Source organism: Chiloscyllium punctatum, chromosome 23, assembly GCF_047496795.1.
Source record: "Chiloscyllium punctatum isolate Juve2018m chromosome 23, sChiPun1.3, whole genome shotgun sequence".
Classification (NCBI taxonomy): Eukaryota; Metazoa; Chordata; class Chondrichthyes; order Orectolobiformes; family Hemiscylliidae; genus Chiloscyllium; species Chiloscyllium punctatum.
In genome coordinates this window covers 82,477,186-82,500,131 of record NC_092761.1, presented here as the reverse complement: position 1 = coordinate 82,500,131, position 22,946 = coordinate 82,477,186, and the positions used below count along the sequence as shown (strand labels likewise).

Below are 22,946 nucleotides of genomic sequence, written 5' to 3'. Positions count from 1 at the left end.
TTGGAGGGATATGGGCCAGGTGTTGGCAGATGGGGCTGGATTGGGTTGGGATATCTGGTTGGCATGGACGGGTTAGACCGAAGGGTCTGTTTCCATGCTGTACATCTCTATGACTCTATGACTCGAAGTAGCTCAAATTTACTGGAGAAGGTGAGTCCCAGCCAAGAGAGCATTGCAGCAACTAAGTATGAGAGATTTTCAGCAGCACATGAGTTGAGGCGTGAATGGTGAAGGTGGAAGAGGTATCAGTGATGCAGCAAAAAAAAATCACAGAATCTGAATCTCTGAGTTTTCACCAGCCCAGTCTGACAATTCTGAGAACCTTGCTCATGTCTCAGAGAAGGCATTTACAGATGCAGTCCGCAGGGATCATTGAGTACATGTTTTTAATCAATAGCTCAGGACAAATGACTCTTGTTTCTCATATTTTTATTGGTTACTACAATTAATGCAGTACATAGACTACCAAAATCATTCAATATCCATTTGCAACATTTGATGACTTTAAAGCAATTCTGCACACCTATTGGCGAACATATAAATGCAGTTACTAAAACAGTGACATAGCATGTTGTATGTAAAATACTGCTCTAACATTATTAATTGTTAGTAGTTTATTTGTTAGCCACTTTTAAAAATTCATTCACCGCATGTGTGTGTCGTTGCCTCGTCCAGCATTTATTACCCATCCCTAATTACCCTTGAGAAAGTGGGGCTGAGATGCTTTCTTGGAACTGCTACAATCCTTGAAGTAGAGGATTCCAGCAATGATAATAAGGAGGGACTTTCAAGATTTGGACACAGCAATATTGTACAGTGATATCTTGCCAAGTCAGGACTATGAGTAGCTTGGAGGGAAACTTGACGTTCCCATTTATCTGTGACCTTTGTCCTTCCACATAGAACATAGAATACAATAGAGAACAATAATAGCACAGAAGCAGGCCCTGCAGATATATGGTGCCATTCTAAAATAATCCCAACTGCGTGCACAGAATCCATTTCTCTCAATTTATTCAATTCTGGATGGTAGAGATTGCAGATTTAGAAGGTGCTGTCAAAGCAATTTGGGTGAAGTGCTGCAATGCTTCTTATAAATGGTTATTCGGTCCAGATTTACATTTTCTTTTGATTTAACTGAACTGCAGTGACAATGTTTGGGAGGAAATGCAGCATCATAAAACTTTTTCGGTGGATTATCTCAGTTCGAACATCGTAGAATTAATAGAGACAGCACAACTCCAGAAAAGACACTATCTAGCCTCCCCATCTTTCCTTCTCCTTCAAATACACAGTGAAGATAATTCTCTGCAGAAGAAATACGTCAAGTCAACAGGTAAGACATACAGGGTTGGTCATTCACAGAAATATGTTGTTGGATTTAAAATAAGGAAAGCATAATTACTTAACTATTACGATTGGTTGGAAATTTAATTAAGTATTCTCTGTCCCCAGTGAACCTCATTGGAGTCAGAATCCATCAAGCATTTTTTTTCAATCATGCTGCGATTTCAAGAATTTTATCAGGCCTTCATTTACCACGTCAACCACAGATGTAAAATATTCCTTCATCCCTTGAGTGAGTTGAGTGAAGTTTCCAGAGGTAGGAGTGGTTATGTTATAGATATCTTCCACCCGGTGGGTGATGCCCTTATATATCCAATCCAAGCCATTAATCAGATCCTCACGGTTAACTTCGAGGCTTTCCAAAAGCTCTTCCAATTCCTCATGAATGGTGGATATTGTTTCGTTGTCAGCTGCCTCATATAAGTTTTTTGATGCCTGGCCCATCTTGTCATAGATCAAACCGATCTGCTCTAACAGAAGAAAATAGGCATCCTCCCCTTTCCACTTGATATTCGTTAACAATGGGTGTACTTGCACTAATGAATATTCAACCAAAATTTTGAAAAATGTCGCAACACCTTCTAAATTTGACCTTTATAGAAAAAAAACATAAAGTTCTCAGTTTCACATAGACATGTATAGAACATGCAGACCACAAACAGTGCACTAAGACCCACACAGTTATTCTGGTACTTAAACTCCACACAAGACACCTCCTACCCTCCCCCTGTATTCTTCCACTGAATGTTGTCTCAAGCATGCAACAAGTCTCCCTTTAAATTTGGTAATTCAATTTGATTTTCTAAAGCTACTTTTTGAATATTTTTCCTCCTCACTCTTTTCTTGGTGTAAATACACAAGAGAATAATGATGGAATAGTTCTAATCCTGGTGGGCCATAGATCCACCAAGAACTGCCAGTTGCTGAAGGATGCCTTGTACTGACATTGGCTTTGAGTGAGAGCTACACAGATAGAGAACTAGAAGAGAGAGGCTGGAGACTTTGGTGGTAGGGGTCAACAGGAAGAATGGTGATGCTTCTGCTGCATATTAATGCCCAGGGTCGCGCCCCAAGGACCTGGCGGCAGTACAATAAGAAGTTTCCTAATCTCATATGGGTGGCTAATGTCAATGGATACACCTTCAGACACCATCACCAAAATGGCCCATAACTGATGGGAGCAATGGAGAACCTGGATGCTTATATCTTCTGAGCTCGCTGGAGAAGATTGTGTTCCACACCATGGAACCAGCTGTATGCCTGTAGGGTCCACTTTCACTGAGTATACTGAGGCTGGCATTAGGTTCCTCTGATTCACCTTTTCTCAGCTCCCAGTTCACTCTCATCATGTTACCTGACACGATGAACAAGCTGTGGATAAGGTGGGCTCCATCTTCCCCTTTCCAATGTTCTGCATTCACACCTCTGAGAGTTGTTGCCTTCCCAGCCATAGCCAGAAGAAGGGAAACAACACCATAGGCCTGAGAAGGAGGCTGCATCACTTAATCTGACCCTCACACTTTTAACCAAACTCTCCTGTGTCTTTGAATGATCAGAGCAAGTGTCTCTGCGGCCCAGTGCACTCTGAGAATGCAATGTGCACATCAGGTCAGCCAGTTTGATCATGATCTGGTCATTTCAAAAGCGGACTATGATGTACTACTGCTGCATGCTCCAACCATGTTGGCATTTTCATATATAGTCAGTTCAACAAATCCTCTGCTCTTGCTACGAAACAGCAGGAACGCTCTCAGTCACACCCATCAGTTCAAAATAACAGCCCCAAAAATATTTTTATAAAATGCTTGGCATCAATTTCAGAATTTTCGGTTTGGGGGCTCCTGCTGCCTCGTCTTCACCATGGATGTGCAATTCCCTTTACAAATCCATCCCCCACCAGGGTGGTCTGAGGGCTCTCCATTTCTTCCTGGAACAAGAGCTGAACCAGCCTCACTCACGCCCATTCTCTACTGCCTGGCCAAGCTCATCCTCACTTTAAACAACTTCTCCTTTAACTCCTCTCACGTGCTTCAGGTCAAAGACATTGCCATAGGAACCCTCATGGCCCCAACTATGCCTATTACTTTGTGGGATACGTGGAACATTCCTTGTTCCAATCCTACTGGTCCTTCCCCGTATCTCTTTCTCTGGTGCATCAATGGCATCATCGGTGCTGCATCCCATGCTTTTCCAGAATTGGAAAAATTTATCAGTTTCACTTTCATAAGACCATAAGACATAGGACTGGAAGTAAGGCCATTCGGCCCATCGAGTCCACTCTGCCATTCAATCATGGCTGATGGGCATTTCAACTCCACTTCCCTGCATTCTCCCTGTAGCCCTTAATTCCTTGTGACATCAAGAATTTATCAATCTCTGCCTTGAAGACATTTAGCGTCCTGGCCTCCACTGCACTCTGCGGCAATGAATTCCACAGGCCCACAACTCTCTGGCTGAAGAAATGTCTCCGCATTTCTGTTCTGAATTTACCCCCTCTAATTCTAAAGCTGTGTCCATGGGTCCTAGTCTCCTCGCCTAATGGAAACAATTTCCTAGCGTCACCCTTTCCAAGCCATGTATTATCTTGTAAACCATATACCATTATGTTACCTCTATGGTGGATCTATCCTGCAAAGGTAAAGGATACAACTATGAACAGTGATGATGGGGTCCAGGATCATGTGACTATGTCAGCTCAGTCTATGAGAAGCTCTCCCAGATTTGGCACAAATTCCCAATATTACCGAGATGTCTCTGCAGATCGTCCATTAGTCACGATGTTGGGTGGTCAGTTCGGATTTATTTGACTTTATCATAATAGTTCGATACAACTGAATGCCTTGCTAGACAATTTCAGGGGTCAATTAAGAGTCAACCACATTACTGTCGATCTGGAGTTGCTCAGTGACCAAACAAGATAAGTCTGGCTGCTTTCTTCCTCTAAAGGACATCAATGAACCAGTTGGGATTTTGCGATAGTCTGGTCAGTTTCCCTCTTACTCTCCCCTTCACCCTATCTGTCTCTGACTCCTCCCTCCTGTAGTGACTGGAATAGGCCAGCCAGATGGACCACATAGAATATGAATCCCCTGACTGGGGCTATTAATCTGGTCCAATCAGGGAGCTCTGGCTATCAGATTAAGAACTGGAGTTTCAGACATCACTGACCCAACTCAGACAGCTGGCTCTTAGGGAATTGGGTCAGTGTAAAGGACTCTCCCTATGAAAGTAAAGGGGGTCTTGGTGACGGGGTACTGGCCTCTGTGGAGTTATTTCACCTTTGCTTCTTCGGCATCTCTGTTTCCAATTCTGGGAAATAGGCTCCCCTCCCCTCCAACCTATCACAACCACCTCCCATCTGCATCCACCCATCACCTTCCCAGCTACCTCCCCCACACCCCCCTCATCCCCACCCCTACCTACATCCTCTAATTTATCTCTCAGACCGCTATCTTCCCCCCCCTCCACCAACCACCAACACCACCGCCCCCCTTCTCCCCACCCCGTCTCATATTCCTGATGAAGGATTTATGCCAAAACATCAACTCTCCTACTCCTCGGATGCTGCCTAATCTGATATGTTTTTCCAGCGCCACACTTTGACACCAATATCCACTACAAGCCCACTGACTCCCACAGTTACCTCAACCATACGTCCTCACACCCTCCTTCCTGTAAGTACTCTCCCAGTTGTATTCTCCCAGTTTCTCCATCTATTCAATGATGCCGACTTCTACAAGGGGTACCTCCAAAATGCCCAGCTTCCCCCTCAACTAAGAGCTCCCCATCACTGTATTTGACAGGGCCCTTAGCTGGGTCCAACACAACTCCCACACTTCAGCCTTCACCCCCTTTCTTCCATCCCCTAACTGCGATAGTGCCCCTGGTCCTCAGCTGTCACCCCACCAGTATCATCTTCTTGGGTGCATATGTAATCATAGAATCCCTACAGTATGGAAACAGGCCCTTCAGCCCAAGAAGTCCACACCAACCCTCCAAACAGTATCCACCCAGACCCATTACCCTGCCCTATTGTCCTATACTTACTGCTGACTAATGCACCTAGTCTACACTTTCCTCAACACTATGGTCAATTTCCCATGGCCAATTCACCTGACCTGCACATCTTTTGGATTGTGGGAGGAAACCAGAGTACTTGGAGGAAACCCACGCAGACACGGGGAGAATGTCCAAACTCCACACAGTCGCCTGAGGTTGGAATTGAACCCAGGTCCCTGGCACTGTGAGGCAGCGGTGTGAACCACTGAGCCACTATGCAGCCCCAAGCCACCGTGCCACCCTGATCCACAGCCAGAGGATCACTAACCACCATTTCTGCCACCTCCAGTGGGATGCTATCACCAGACACATATTCCCCACCACTCCCTTGTCAGGCTTCACAGGGACTGTGCCTTCCAGGACATCTTGGTCCACTCCTCCTTCACTTGCAACATCTCCTCAGAGCCCCACAATCATAGAAAGTGCACTTCCTCTTTCCTCAATACCCAAGGTCCCAGTTACACCTTCCAGGTGAAGTAGCAATTTACTCTTCACTCAACCTAGTCCGCTCTCATCACTGCAAATAGGCTGATTCAGGCTTAGCCTGGAAGATTACCTTTTTAATAAGGTAAATAGTGAAGTGGGAAGGGTTCCTTCTTCAGCCTAACACTTTGGTGAGTGATCAGAGTGCAATAATTATCCATTCTGAGCTTGCCTTGAGAAGATGATAATGAGCTGTCTTCTTGAACATTGCAGTCTTTAGAACGTAGGGACATCCAAAGTGCTATTATGGAGGGCTGACAGGATTTTGACCCAGTGACAATTAAGGAACAGCAATATATTTCAAAGTCATGTTGCTATCTGACTTGGAGGGGAACTTGCCTGTGATGGTTTTCCCATGTATCAGTTGACTTTGTCCTTCTAAATGGTAGAGTTTGCATGTTTCAAAGAATCCTTGATAAGTTGCTACAGTGCATCTTGTAACTCCTGCTTTGCAACCCTCATGATTGGGTAATCGGCCCTCTTGCGTAAATTCTTGTTTTAGATTACTGTTATAACAATAGGGTAACTTCTATTGATACACTGACTTTAAATTGGTAAAACATCACAAACTGGTTCACAGGATGACAATCAAACAACATTTGATACTGTAACATGTTAGAAGATATTGGGACATGTGATTAAAATCGTGGCCAAAAAAGTAACTTAACAGTGAAGAAAGAAATAGTTTCTTCATAATTAAAAATGCTAGTAGCTAAATACTCACTTTGCTACTTTACTCATCTCAGTCTGTGACAGAATATCAGAAACAGCTCTGATTATGTCAGTCTCTTGCTTTAACAAGTAATCAATAGATTGTTGCGTGTGTACAGATTTGTTCGATTCGGATTCATCCTGTGGGATAACACCACCCTGAGTTCCTGGGCAGGAACATAGAAAGAAAGACTACTTAGTATGGTTAATATTGTAAAGATTATGTGAATAGCTACCAGTGTAACGCTATTATTAATGTGTGTATTTCTCCTCAATGCCCTCTCCAGACAGGAATTGTCCTCAATGCAATATAGGTTGATGGATGCCTATAATTTGGAAAATGTTCTTGCGATAAACACAATGCCTAGCCACAAATCCAACAAGAGGTCCTTGCACTTCTGGCAACAGAATTCGAATTACTCAAATACGGGAGTACAGTGAAAAGTGTACAATCATAGAATCCTGATAGTGTGGAAGCTGGCCATTCAGCCCAAACCAACCCTTCAAAGGGCATCCCACCTTGGCCCACCTCCTTACCCAATCCCTGTAACCCTGCCTGTTCCACCTAGTCTACACATCCCTGAGCACTGAGGGCAATTTCCCATGGCCAATCCACCTTCCCTGCACATCTTTGGACTGCAGGAAGAAACCAGAGCACCCAGAGGAAACCCATGCAGACACGGGGAAAATGTGCAAACTCCACACAGGCAGTCGCCTGAGGGTAGAATTGAACCCGGGTCTCTGGTGCTGTGAGGCAGCAGGCTAATCATTGAGCCACCATGATGACTCATTCTCTTTTATAATGTTGCCTTTCCCAGTGCCATCTTAGGTACAAATGTACTAGGTACAAAATCTTAGGTACAAAATAGGAAAATAAGGAAATATAGTTAAATATTGGTAAAACAGATTGCTCAGAACAAGTGTTGTGTGCCAAACTGTTATTCAGATATTTCCAACACTTATCTGAATAAATGAGCTTGTCCACATTTCTAAATGCTCCACACACAACTTATTACTTGGAATCAGCCATCCTGTACACAGCAAGATCCCAAAAATGAGCAGAAAGAATGTAGACAGATGATCATGTTGACACAGAAATGTTGGCCTGGGAAAGCTTGGAGCTTTTCTTATAGAAAGTGACCTGAGGTCTTGATACCATCAGATCAACCAAGATATCAGTCTCAAGTCTCATCTAAATCACAAGGCTGTAATCAGTCCCTCACATCAGTGCCAATATTAATCTCATGGCAATTTATTCTGAAGATAACCTTCAGTAAAGGAGAACTGAAGACTCATATCAAAGAGATTTTGCTTTAATTATAGACAACTTCATAAATTAACCCTAATTTTAATAAAACACTGTGCTGTATTGTAATTATCACTGTATTATGATTGCTTGTATTTAAAGACATCAAGCAATTTTACTGTATTAACTGGTTCCATGGTCTGCATTCTGGTGACAATTAGACTGGGCAATCTAATTCCAGTCTGACTGGGTCACATACTGGGTGACCTTGGTGCTCCTGATCCTAACGTGACCACTTCAAGCAGATTTGATCAGAGGTGCCAGAGTTGTGTTGTGCCAGGCCCAAACTTAGTTCAACTTCAGTTCCTTCTACAGAAAGATTAGCCATTGAACTCATCCCTTTTATCATTGCAGTTGAAGTCATAACCTCAATGGAAGTCATAGCCTGTTAGAAAGTGTGTTCCATTCACTTGTACTAATGTTCTTTACTTGGTGAACCCCTTGGGTGCAGGTTAGAGGAAGCTACATTTTAAATCTGGAACATTCCATGCTGAGCTGGGTTTACTGAACAATGACAAAGAGTGAAGATGTAGATATAAATAGAGTGGCTAAGAAGGCATTTAGCATGCCTGCCTTCATTGCTCAGACCGTTGAGTATAGTAGTTGGGACATCATGTTGAGATTGTACAAGACATTGGTGAGGCCTCTTCTGAAACACTGTGTCCAGTTGTGGTCATCCAGTTATAGGAAGGATATTATTAAACTGGAGAGGGTTCTGAAGAGATTTATCAATATGTTGCCAGGAATGGATAAGCTGGGACATTTTTCACTGGAACAAAAAAGGTTGACAGGTGACCTTATAGAGGTTTATAACATCGTGAGGGGTGTAGATAAGGTGAATGGCAGGCGCCTTTTCCCTAGGATGAGAGATTTCAAGACTACGTGGCAGATTTTTAAGGTGAGAGGAAGAAGATTTACAAAAGGAAATGAGGGGCAATTATTGTGCACAGAGAGTGGTTCGTGTGTAGAATGAACTACCAGTGGAAGCAAAGGGTAAGGGTACAGTTACAATGTTGAAAAGATATTTGGATAAGTACATGAATAAGAAATGTTTGGAGCATGTGGGCCAAGCGCAGACCGTTTAGTTTGGGATTATGGTTGGCATGTACTGGGGCGACTTCCAAACTGAATGACTGCATAATTCTACTCTATGAATATTTGATCCCAGCAATAAGACCCCTCATTCCATTGCATACATTATAACTTACAGAAGACAAGCTCCGCGGAATCTACAAACTGAAAATCCATCAGTATAGAATATTGCTGTACATTATAGTTTTGTTTCCACTATTAGTTGAGTTTTGAGTAGTGTGAAGGATTTTTAGTATATACCTTTGATGATAAAGAGCACTGAAGCAACTGCGAGAATCTTCATGGTGGTGTCAAGTTCTCAAAACTCTGCAATTAATAGAGAGCTGGATGAATGAATGTATTCATACATTTAGAATGATATAAAGAAGAGAGGAATCATTACAAACCATGTAAAATAAGCATAACATTAAATTACTAATGAAATCTGTTGTTAGGTCTGTTAAGTGACAAAAGCAACCATTGGAGCCTGATAGATGGTAAGGTGTTCCGAGATTCTGGGTAGTTAAACCCATCGATATCTTCCCCGACATTCCATTCTTCCAATCTTTGCACACTGGGAGAGAAGGACACACCCTCTTTGTCACATATACTCTCTCACACTTTCTCTTGCACCATCTTACTTTCTATCTTCCACACTCTCTCCTCAAATTCTCTCACCCTCAGAAGTGCAACCTTTTTCCCTTTCCTTCAACCGTGCACGCACACCCTCTCTCATACTCACTTTCTCTCACACACTCTCTCTCCTTCGAACAGTCTGTCTCTCCCTCATTTTCACACACACCTACGACCTTTTCTCTTTTTGTCTGTCCAATTCATGAGTGCATTCCCTCACACCCTCCCCTTAGATCTTCCAGGACGGAATAGTTTCCTGCTGTGGATGTTTCACTCTACCCTGCCTCACACTGTAGTTGGCATTGCTGTGCACAGGTGACATTCCCAGCCATTGCCACCATCTTTTGCTCCTCCTGGTCTGGCAGGTGCTGGAGGGCAGGAGCACGGTCACACATGGAGGGAGAATGGACCTTGTGGAAACTGGAGAGAATCTTCCAAACAGACTCTTTCTCACCCATGTTTGCTGCTGATTGGCTTATTCTCAGGAAATGATGTGGGCCTGCCATTGAACAAGCTACAAACATGGTTTCAAATCTACTCCCTTACCTGTTGTTACCACGTGCCATGAACAGACCTCCTTGGGTCAGGTTGTGCCCCTGGACAGTTCACATTCTTGCCCTTTGGCCAATTGTTGGGCAGGTCTGTTGTCACCAAACTTTAATAATACCTTTTCTACTCACCCTTTTCTCTTTTCAGTCAATCACTTCCAAGTCCATTAAACTGTGGGACTTCCTCTTTCCCCAAGTCATTTCTTCTTCCTCCAGTCAGAATACATCAGATATCGGATATCAGGATATCCAATCTTATAGAACTAGCCCCCAATTCTGAATTTAATTTTTTTAACCTTACTGTCACCCTCCATCAAAGTCTCAATTCAAAATATATTACAAAGAATGTAATAGATGGAATGACACAGATACAGAAAATAGGGCAGGAGTAGGCCATTCATCCCCTTCAGGCCCGCTCCACCATTCATTATGATCACGACAATCATCCAACTCAACCCATTTTGTCCTAGATTCTTTGATCCATTTAGCCCCAAATGCTGTATCCAACTCTTGAAATCATACAATGATTTGGTCTCAATTGCTTTCTGTGGTAGTGAATTCCATAGGCTCACCACTCTGTGGGTGAAGAAATTTCTCCTCATCTCAGTCTTAATTAGTTTACACTGTATCCTCTTTCCTTTCAATGACCCCCTTATCATAGTCTTTGATAACTCTGTAAAAAACCCTCTCATAGCTGATAATGATCTGTTTCATTGTCATCATTTTTTCTAATCCACCTGTTCTGAGATGTTATCACACATCTCTAGAGCTGTTGGAACTTGAACCTGGGCCTGCTGGCTTAGAAATAGGGACACTGCCACTGCATCACGAACGACCATCTGTGTCACAGTCTAGAATGACCCCTTTCATACTTGTGGCTAATTTCTATCATGCAATAAACTACATCTTATTTAAGAGGGGAGGCTCTACTTATTAGGCCACTGTTTGCTTGTTCACTAAAACAGTGGGCCATATGGCCTTGTAGATATCCATGAAGAAAGAGGATGGTGGCAGCTAATCTAAAGCTACATATGAAAAGGTGAGGATTGACTGTACCTCTTCTGACACTGATGTGGTGAAATTATGTGTGTTTATTCTGTGATGTATTGATACTGGGTTGCCCATGTGCTTGTCAGCATCGCCTGACTGACTATAGCTTTTTCTTGTTGAAGCTCCTGGATCCACACTTGATGCCCTGGTCCCAGCGTCTGTGGCCATTTCAGGGAAATTAATAGCCATGCACATTGTTTTGTGTCTGGAGTCACATGTGGACCAGATTTGCTCGAGATGATAGATTGTCCACCCTCAAGAACAGTAATACCACAAGACCGTCAGGAGCTCAGGTAGGGTAAATGGACAAGGGGTTGGGGAGTCCAAAACTAGAGGGTGTGGGTTTAAAGTGAGAGGGGAAAGATTTAAAAGGGATCTAAGGGGCAACTTTTTCACACACAGGGTGGTGTGTGTGTGGAATGTGCTGCCAGAGGAAATGGTGGAGGCTGGTACAATTGCAACATTTAAAAGGCATCTGGATGGGTACATGAATAGGAAAGGGTTTAGCAGGATATGAGCCAAATGCTGGAAAATGGGACTAGATTTAGCTAGGATATCTAGTGACATGGATGAGCTGGACCAAAGGGTCTGTTTTTGTGCTGTACATTTCTATGATTCTGTGACCTGTGCTGCTCGTGTCTGATAGAAAATGTCATGCTCCAGATGAAATCACCACACACCTTTTAAAAAAAGAACAGGCCAATAAAACACAGTAGTCATTTCAGAACTCTTGCTCTTGTTTTGGAATGTTTCTTATTTTTACCCATTTTGTCTATTTCCTTCAGTTGAAATTGAGTAAATATTGCTGACTTCTATACTGTGTGGACCTGAGTTTGAATCAAACTTAGACTGATAACGTGGGAGCCTCTCTCTCTGTTGGCTGTTAGATTCTGTGTGAAGCAAGTGGGTTACTCAACACAATAGATGTTTTGAGAATTCATTCACAGGATGTGGGTGTCACTGGCTGGGCCCAGCATTTTGTTGTTCTTTTCTAATTGCCCTTTTGACAGCTGTGGTGAGCTGCTTTCTTGATCAGCTGTAGTCCTTACTTTGAGGGGTAGGGACAACCACAGCACTGCAAGGGAAGGACTGCCAAGAATTTGTTCCAGCCATTGTGAGAGAATGGCAATCTTGTTCCAAGTCAGGATAGTTTGTGACTTAGAGGGGAACTTCCAGGTCCTACACCTCCTGTCCTTGTTATTGTATCAAATAACCATCTCTGTAATTATATCACTCTTAACCAATTTTCTCACCTCATCCACTCATTTCCTTTGTCCCATGAAAACATAAATGTATGAAAACAAAATTTGAAAACTGCGCTCTGTGCTAAAATTAGTGGTTCAATGGATTTGAATGAAAAAGATTTTTGAAAAGCTGTGAGATGTATTGAATTAATATATCAATCCTTCAGGGTTCCTGCACAGTCTAACACTCTTGGATATGCACAAGCATAGACTCAAGAAGCAGTAGAGAAATCTGAGCCCGAAAGAAGCATGGAACAAGATGGCTAGAATGTTGGTTCCTTGATGATTTCCCTGTGAAATTCCAACAGGCTGATTTCAAGGTAATAAGAGTACTAATTTCTCAATTCTTCAAACATTCTTCAAATAATATTGTGCCCAACAGCAACAAAATGCTGCCTTTTCACCTCTTGGAGAAAACAGTTCACAATTAGATTTTCATATTCTATGACAAGGCTAATCCAGAAACCCAGATAATGTTGGGGAGACCCAAGCTCAAATCCCAACACAGCAGGTATAGAATTGAATCCAATAAAAATCTGAAATTAAGAGTCTAACGATGACCATAAATCCATTGTCAATTGCTGGAAAAACCCATCTGGTTCACTAACCTTTAGGGAAGGGAACTGCCATCCTTACCTGGTCTGGCCTACATGTGACTCCAGACCCACAGCAACGTGGTTGATTCTTAACTGCCCTCTGGGCAATTAGGGATGGGCAATAAATGCTGGCTTAGCCAATAACATCCTCATCCCATGAATGAATTAAAAAAACTCAATAAATCCGTCCCAAGGTCAGAACTTTGTTTCTATTCCTGGGTCCACTTTCACGCATAGGCATATTTGTCAGTTTCTCCACAGTCAGAAGGTGTGAGTCTATTAAAGTCTTTGGTAACTACGAGAAATAGGAAGGTGGCCATTTGGCCCCTCAAGCCTATTCCACCAAATGTACCTTTGCAATAATCATGTTAAACTGATTGCAACGGTACATTTGGTTCTCCATTGGATACTCATTCTGAATGCGGAGAAGTATAATTATTGTTTAGAGGTTGCTTCATTTCAAGCCTATCATCAAAACATTTTACTTGTACTTGCTAACAATTTAAATTTTGCTGCAATACTTGTTTAAGAAACCATTCAGCTTTGGATCAATGTGATCTGGTGGATTGGCACCTTGTACTTTTTATATTTCAGCATAAATTCAGCTCAACTTAACCAGATATTAAAGGTAATATTTTCCCAATCTTTTGTTGCTCACTACCACATTGGTATTTTAACCACAGAGTCATTTGGAAATGCGAACAAAACTGGATATGAAAGAAAACAAAGCTTTTCATTGAACTTATCAATGAAGAATAGATTCTTATAATTTTGGGTAGTTTTCATGCATTACATTTTAAAGCTCTTGAAACATTAAAACAAAAGCATTCCTTACCTGATTCAAGCTAGTCGTCTTGCTCACTGTATTATGCCTGCTTTGTAAACCACAAATGTTAAAATTTATTAACTTGATGTCATCAAAAGATTTCACCTCGACATGTTTGTGTTGACCAAATATTAACAGAACAAAGTTTCCTGTCAATGTTTGTTTAACCTAATCCAAAAACTAGCTACCACTATGGCTGATTCTATCTGTGTCTGACATAGGAGGCATGGTTAATGAATTTGCAGTTGATACCAAAATTGGAGGTGTAGTGGACAGCAAAGGAGGTTACCTTGAGTAAAATGGGACCTTAAACAGATGGGCAAATGGGCCAAGGAGTAGCAGATGGAGTTTGATTTAGATAAATGTGAGGCACTACATTTTGGGAAAGCAAATCAAAGCAGGACTTATACACTTAATGGTGAGGTCCTGGGGAGTGTTGCTGAACAATGAGACCTTGGGGTGCAAGTGCATAGTTCCTTGAAAGTGGAGTCTCCAGTCACAGGATAGTGAAGAATGCATTTGGCATGTTAGCCTTTATTGGTCAGTGCACTGAATACAGAGTTGAGAGGTCATATTGCGACAGTACAGGACATTGGTTAGGCTACTTTTGGAATACTGCATTCAATTCTGGTCTGCCAGCTATAGGAAAGATACTGTGAAACTTGCCAGGGTTCATAAAAGATTTACAAGGATTTTGGCATGGTTGGAGGATTTGAATCATAGGGAGAGGCTGAATATGCAGTGGCTATTTTCCCTAGAGTGTCAGAGGCTGAGGGGTGACCTTACAGAAGTTTATAAAATCATGAGGAGCATGGATAGGGTGAATAGACAAGATGTTTTCCCCAGGGTAAGGGAGTCTAAAATTAGAGGCCATAAGTTTAAGGTGAGAGGGGTAAGGGACCTAAGGGACAACATTTTCATATTGAGGGTGGTATGTGTACAGAATGAGCCGGCTAAATGCTGGCAAATAGGGCTAGATTACTTTAGGATATCTGCGCGGTATGAATGAGTTGGACCAAAGAGTTTGTTTCCATGCTGTACATCTCTGGCTCTATAAAGTGGCCTATTCTTGAGCCAGAGAATTAAATCCATAGTTAGAGTGTTTGATTTTCAAAACTCCTCAATAATAAAGATAGAACAGTCGAACAAGATAAATCACAGAAGAATCACAGAAGTCTTACTGTGCAAAAAGAGGTCATTCAGCCCATCATGCCTGCACCAGCTCTTCCAAAAAGCACTATTACCCAATTACAATCCTGTGTTTTTACTCTATACCAGTGTGCATTATTTTTATCTAAATAATCATTCAATGTCCCTCTTGCATGCCTCAATTGAACCTGTCTCCACCATATTGCTAGGTTGTGCACTCCAAATCCTAACTACTCACTGGGTGAAAGAGTATGTTCTCATCTCATCTTTTGCTTCTTTTGGAAATCATTTAAAATCTATGCCCTCTCATTTTTGTCCCTTATACAAGCAGGAACAGTTTCTTCTTACCAACTCTATCCAGTCTGCTCATGATTTTGTAAACCTCTGTCAGATCTCTTCTCAGCCTTCTTCTCTTTTGGGAAAACAGTTCCCAACATCTTCAATCTATCCTCAACACTGAAACCTTTCTTGTAGATCATTCTTGGGTTGTTTCCAATCCATTAAAATCATTGCACTGCTGTGGTACCAAGAACTATATACATTACTCTAGCTGAGGTCTAACAAGTGTCTTGTACAAGTTCAACATTACTTCTTGCTGTTGTACTCTAAGCCAAGGACACTGCATGCTTTATTAATTGCTCTCTCTACCTGTCCTGCTGCCTTCAATGATTTGTGTGTATATACACCCATGTCTCTCTGCTCCTGTACCACCTTGAGAATTGTACCCTCTATTTTGTATTGTCTTTCAATGTTCTTCCTGCCAATATCCATAACTTTCTGAAAGTAGTGAGTACCAATCTTTTGTTCTTTCCCCATATCTCTGAAATATCTGTCACAAATAAGTACTTGGTACCAATAAAATGAAGGTTATGGGATCATTTTAACTTATTCTGCCAAATGAGAAACTGCTTTAGGTTGGATCCCTGGTGTTACACCTCACTCCGTTTAACGTTTCACTGAATTTTGAAGAGATAAAAATCGGTCAGTTTGTAAAAGCAGTGCCAAGTGATTCTATCAAATTCTGGGAAGAGTTTAGATTAAAATTACCTCCAAACTCAATTCCATCTGCTGAAGTCACATTTCAATAGTAATATTTCCATAATAATATTTTAATAATTAAAGAAGTTGATAATAATATGGATGCTGAGCCATGTACAGTAAGATTTATAATTGTTTATTGAATTGCTGAAAGTATAACCACAATGAACTTCAATTTACAGAGATTTTCTTTAAGATGATTATCACAGTTGTTAGTAACAACAATCTGTAAGGCTTAATTTCTCTAATAGATGCAAATAAAACATTCATTTAAATTATTTCTAACATTCTGGAACACATTTTATAAAATACATCATGTTTATGACTGTAAGGTCATAACAGCATTTGACTGAGCTATCTGGGATGTTAGGTAAGCTAGTATTTTGTTCAGGTCTGGTCATTGCACAATAACAAATGTGTTATTGCACCAGAGAGAGTGTAGAGGAAGTTCACCAGGATGTTGCATGACCTTGATCATTTCAGCTGTGACGGGAAATGACATAGCTGGGGTTGTTTTTCTTGGAGCTGAGAAGGCCGACAGGCTTATTGAGGTACACAAGATTAGGAGGGCCATAGATAGGGTCACTGGGAATAAACCTTTCCCCTTGGTAAAGGGGTCAATTACCAAAGTGAAAGTTTTAAGGTAAGGAGCATTTAGAGGGGATTTAAGGACATACTTTTTCACTCAGGGGATGGTGAGTTTCAGGAACTCACTGCCTAAAAAGATGATGGAGGGAACCATTGCAATATTTAAAAAGTATTTAGATAACTATTTGAAATGCCATAGTAGGTACGGTTATGGATCAAGTGCTGGGAAATGAGCTTAGAGTAAACAGGTGTTTGATGACTAGCATGAACATTATGTGCAAAAAGGACTCTTACCATTTTATAATAGTTTTTATGGCACTGAATGGTTCAGTTGGTAATACATCCTACAGAAGAACTTCAGTTTTCATTGCAATCTGTGTGGAGCTCAGCCATTACCTCACTTAGACCTCTGTTATCTTTTGTTCCCTAGTAAACCCTTCACTGCAGCCTCCTTGTTCCCCTGCGATAGCCTCCATCTCCACTTTACGAGATTAGTGGTGCTGGAAGAGCACAGCAGTTCAGGCAGCATCCAACGAGCAGCGAAATCGACGTTTCGGGCAAAAGCCCTTCATCAGGATGAAGGGCTTTTGCCCAAAACGTCGATTTCGCTGCTCGTTGGATGCTGCCTGAACTGCTGTGCTCTTCCAGCACCACTAATCTAGTATTTGGTTTTCAGCATCTGCAGTCATTGTTTTTACCTTCCATCTCCACTTTGTCAAGTTTTAGTGAGGACAACAGTTTAGCCGACCTTAATCAGACTGCACTAAACACAAGCTACCTCGCCCCTCTCTGCCAACACTGCACACTACTCCAAGATTGTTCTGGGGAGCAAAAGTAATCCTTGGTTTCTTGGATCCTGTCTCACTTCACTCCTTTGCAATCTCGACCCTCCTCTCACATCCCAACAATGGCCTTCAAAACCAATTGATATTATTAGTACAGCTCTCTCTGATACATCCCATTCACTTACAAAACCCTAATTTGCACCCAGGTTCTCCAAAAGCTTCTACATAATCTACACAATACACAGGCATTTAAATCCTCTGCCTAACATCAACTAACTGGTGTGGCACAAAGTCCTGTAGTGTGTCTTCAACCACCATGTGAGTGTATCTAAAGGAAATAGAATGGTCAGCGTAGAGTACAGAGCATGGAATTGAGAAATTTTCCACCATTATCACAGTCTATTCCACTAGCTTTTATCAAGTTCAGGAGTAATTGTCTTCAGCGTCAAAGGGTTACTTATTCAGATTCCCTCTATGGCACAGCCAGAGACCAAATTAAGGTAAGCTTTATAAACAACTGAAATATATAAATAGAAAAAGCGAATCAAAACAGCATATAAAATCAAAAATAATAACCTGCCTAAAACAAATCAGAAAGCCAAAAAATGTATGCAGTTCAGTCAACTACTCACCAGCAGCCAATGACAATCCTGTTGATTGAATGGACTATTCTAACTTCCTTCAGATTGCGTATCATTGGCTCAGGGGCTCTTGTGGTATAATGGTAGTGTCTGTACCTCTGAGCTACGTGGTCTGGGTCAGTCTTACCTTCAATATTCCGGAGGTGTGCAATAACATCTTTGAACAGGTTGTTTAAAATAGCTGTCCCATTTCTGAATGAACTCAATCCATTCAGCAGGGGAGGTGTGATCTTCCTAAGAGGTACAGAGCTCCCGTTCAGGCTTCTCAAAGGGAAGTAACTGAGTTGAGGGGAATGGAATGCCTCCTTGCAATGGACTGTGAAGAGGACTCAGCAGAAGGTTATAATCAAAGGTTATGGCTTTTCTTCTCTGGCAAAGTCTCTATTCTGTGGTGATCTCTCGTACTGAACCCACAGCAACAGGAGACAGAGAGGGCAACTCGATAGGAAATGATAGAAATTCCATCCTCGATTCCCCCTGTTGCTGATTGAGAGCCCCAACACTCCCACCTCCACAAGGTGGTCTTTTTAGTTTATGATCGCTGATTTAACACGAGCAGTAAATCGTTACCTCATGGCTCAGTTTGAAAGTCTGTATCCAACAATCTTCCAATACAGTGACATTGGCTTCTGCTGTTAATGAAGCAGATGTAATGAACCAAAAGCCAAAATAAGTTTTCAGAATATTACTTAGATATAAAGGGCAACTGCTCTTCTATGCAATGCAGATGAGAACATTCTAATAACAGTCTATAGCAGAAGTTCTATAAATTGAAAGGTTACAACATTCAAAGACATGGGAAGGCAATAGTCCAGTGGTATTATTGCTAGACTATTAATCCAGAAACCTGGGAAATGTTCTGGGGACCCAGGTTTGAATCCTGCCATGGCAATTGGTGGAATTTGAATTAACAAAAGTCTGTAATCAAGAGTCGAATGATGATCACGAAACTGTTGTTGATTGTTTGGGGAAACTCCATCTGGTTTCCGAATGTCCTTTATGGAAGGAAACTGCTGTCCTTATCCAGTCTCTACATGTGACTCCTAACCAATAGACATATGGTTGACTCTTACCTGCCCTCCAGGTAACGAGGGATGGGCAATAAATCCTAGCCAGTGACACCCATATCCTGTGAGTGATGAAAAAGAAGTCCACTTTTACCAGTGGCCTCGCTGGAGACAATCTCATGCCAAACTCATGGTATGTGGGAACTGTAAACACCAGGAAGCGGATCTTTTAATGTGCTTACAGCAGTTATTGAATGAGATTAATACTGGATTTTGTAACAACTTTACCATCCACAATATGCATGAAATCCAGTTATACAGGGGTTCAGTACAGCTCAGCAGACTTACTCTGGTTTTGCCCAACCTACAACAAAAGATCACTGTTGTTTGAACTAGTAAACTGTATTTCTAATGACCTTGAACATTTACCCTTTTCTATGATATTGCAATTCACATCTGACATGATATGTTTTCCTGATTTTTGTTTAGGCTTCAGTTTACTAGGCAGGCTCAGTTCCTGCAATTACATCGAACATCATAGCGCAGCACAGACCCTTCAGCCCTCGTTGCTGCGCCAAGCTGTGGAATCAATCTGAAGCCCATCTATCATACACTATTCCATTTTCATCCATATGTTTCTCCAATGACTATTTAAATGCCCTTAAAGTTGGCGAGTCTACTACTGTTGCAGGCAGGGTGTTCCACACCCCTAGTACTCTGAGTAAAGAAACTACCTCTGACATCTGTCCTATGTCTATCACAAATACCCCTTTGGAAATTGCTCTGTTTTACAATTGAGTATTTCTTGTTTCTTTGCCTTTTGGCAACATGGATTTGACAAGTTCAGTAATTTAATGGGAACATTCAGACTCAATGACACCTCAGGACTGGCAGAGACATAGTGTTCTTCTGGTGTACATCAGAGGAAATTTCTCTTCATTAGCTCCACTTGATGGAAGGGACAAGAACAGACACTGAGCTTTATCATCTGCAGAGGGCTAACTTGTGGAGAACTTCATGGGTTGAGATGCTTCTTCCCATAAAGGTAAAGAGTACAGTGGCTTTAAACCTTAATGTACTACAACCCTTCTGTGTGACCTACAACCCTCCTCTAACCGGAAGAAAAAGACTCTGTAAGGTCTTTTATTTTTTCGTTATCTTTCTTTTTCTTATTTAAGTGCATTGTTTGGTTTTAGTTAGTTCATATAAAGCTAAGCTTACAATGGCAGGGGACCTCAGACCCGAGGCATGTGCCTTTTGCTTGTTGTGGGAGCTTAGGAACGTGTCTGATGTTCCTGACTCTTACACTTGCAAGAAGTGTGTCCAGCTGCAGCTGTTGTTTGACCACATGACGGCTCTGGAGCTGCGGATGGACTCACTGTGGAGCATCCGCGATGCTGAGGAGGTCGTGGATAGCCCAATTAGTGAGATGGTCACACCGCAGGTTAGGATTGCTGAGGGAGACAGTGAATGGGTGACCAAAAGGCAGAGAAAGAGCAGGAAGGCAGTGCAGGTGTCCCCTGTGGTCATCTCCCTCCAAAACAGGTATATCCTTTGGATACTGTTGGGGGAGATGGCTCACCAGGGGAGGGCAGCAGTTGCCAGGATCATGTCACTGAGGCGGTCATTGTTATTCAGGAGGGCGGGAAAAAGACTTGTAGGGCCATAGTCATAGGGGATTCTATTGTGAGGGGAGTAGATAGGCGGTTCTGTGGCCGAAAACGGGACTTCCGGATGGTATGTTGCCTCCCAGGTGCTCGGGTCAGGGATGTCACCGATCGGCTGCAGAGCATTCTAAAAGGGGAGGGTGAACAGCCAGTTGTCTTGGTGCATGTAGGCACCAACAATATAACTAGAAAACAAGCTGAGGTCCTGAAAGAGGAATTCAGGGATCTAGGAAGAAGTTAAAGAGGAGGACCTCAAAGGTAGTGATCTCAGGGTGACTACCAGTGCCACGTGCTAGCCAGTGTAGAAATGAAAAGAATAGACAGGATGAATACATGGCTTGAGAGATGGTGTCGGAGGGAGGACTTCAGAGTTGTTGGACATTGGGACCGGTTCTTGGGAAGGTGGGACTATTACAAAATGGACGGCCTATATCTGAACCAGACCGAAACCAATGTCCTTGGGGGAGTTTTTGCTACTGCTGTTGGGGAGGTTTTAAACTAGTGTGGCAGGGGACTGGGAACCTGAAGAGAAAACAAGTAGGCAGTGAGGTGGAGACTGGAGACTGTAAGAATCATGAAGATAGCATTAATAAAGGGAGAGTAGGCAGAGAGCAGATGAGCACAAAAAAAAACTGGTGGCCTGAAATGCATCTACTTTAATGCAAGGAGTATAGTGGGTAAGGCAGATGGACTTAGGGCTTGGATTGGTGCCTGAGAGTATGATGTTATTGCAATCACAGAGACTTGGTTGAAGGAAGGGCATGATGATTGGCAACTAAATGTTCTAGGATATAGATGTTTCAGACAGGACAGGGAGGGAAGTAAAAGAGAGGGTGAAGTTGCATTGCTGGTCAGGGACGATATCATGGCTGTGCTAAAGGAGGACACTATGGAGGTCTTGGGTAGTGAGGCATTATGGGTGAGCTGAGAAATAAAAAGGGTGCAGTTACATTGTTGGGGCTGTATTACTGGCCTCCCAACAGGGAACGTGAAGTAAAAGAACAAATAGATAAACAGATTATGAGAAGATGTAGAAGCATTAGGGTAGTGGTGATGGGAGATTTTAATTTTCCCAACATTGACTGGGATACACTTAGCGTCAGAGGTCTGGATGGGGTAGAATTTGTACGAAGTATCCAGGAGAGTTTTCTAGAGCAGTATGTCAATAGTCCGATGAGGGAAGGGGCCATATTGGACCTGGTACTAGGGAACAAGCCAGGACAGGGGGTAGAAGTTGCGGTGGGGGATTTCTTTGGGAACAGTGACCACAACTCTGTAAGTTTTAGAATATACATAGATAAAGAAGAGAATGGTCCTAAGGGAAGAGTACTAAACGGGGCCAAGGCTAATCCACTGGGAAATGGGGATTGGACACAGCTATTTGAAGGGAAGTCCACATTTGATATGTGGGAGGCTTTCAAAGATAGGTTAAAGATAGTGCAGAATAGGTATGTCCCATTGAAGGCAAAGGATAGGAAGGGCAAGATTCGTGAACTGTGGATGACAGGAGAAATTGTACGACTAGCCAAGAGGAAAAGGGATGCGTACATAAGGTCTAGGAAGCTTAGAACAGAACAGGCCCTGGAGGAATATCAGAAGAGTAGGACAAGTCTTCAACAAGGAATCAAGTGGGCTAAAAGGGGTCATGAAATAGCTTTGGCGAGCAGAATTAAGGAGAATCCCAAAGCATTTTATTCTTATATAAGAAGTAAGCAGGTAACTAGAGAAAGGATTGGCCCACTAAAGGATAATGAAAGAAGGGTGTGTGTCCAACCTGAGAGAATGGGTGAGATTCTGAATTATTACTTTGCATCAGTATTCACTGAGGAGAGGAACATGATGAATGTTGAGATTAGAGATAGAAGTTTGATAAGTCTGGATCACGTTGACATAAGTAGGGATTCTATGATTCCAGGAATGCAGCTACTTTCCTTAATTGTCTGGATGTTAGAGATCACAAGTTTGGAAAGTGCTGTTGAAGGCCATTGCAATCTTCAACATTGAAAGTCTATTGATTGTAGGAGAATTATTTGGCAAGATATATCAAAGAAAACTCTGCTGTGTTTTAACTATTTCCCTTACACTATCGATTAATCCTGAAAGGTCTCATACCAGCCTGAGTTTAATCTTGCAGATTAGAATTGTGACTGATTTCCCAACCTTCCGTCTCTAAGTTTAATGAACCTGCTATTATCTA

The 22,946-nt window shown here is 42.1% G+C and overlaps 1 protein-coding gene across 1 annotated transcript; it reads right to left on the bottom strand.

The window, feature by feature from the left end:
- Window positions 1-412: 412 nt before the first annotated feature.
- Window positions 413-13,994, bottom strand: LOC140494185 (uncharacterized). Its single transcript, XM_072593300.1, has 4 exons — window positions 13,884-13,994; window positions 9,239-9,304; window positions 6,614-6,767; window positions 413-1,939 (listed from the first exon to the last, which is right to left on the bottom strand). The coding sequence occupies exons 2-4, from the start codon at window positions 9,279-9,281 to the stop codon at window positions 1,495-1,497; spliced, it is 642 nt and encodes a 213-aa protein (XP_072449401.1). The 5' UTR covers window positions 9,282-9,304; window positions 13,884-13,994; the 3' UTR covers window positions 413-1,494.
- Window positions 13,995-22,946: the final 8,952 nt, after the last annotated feature.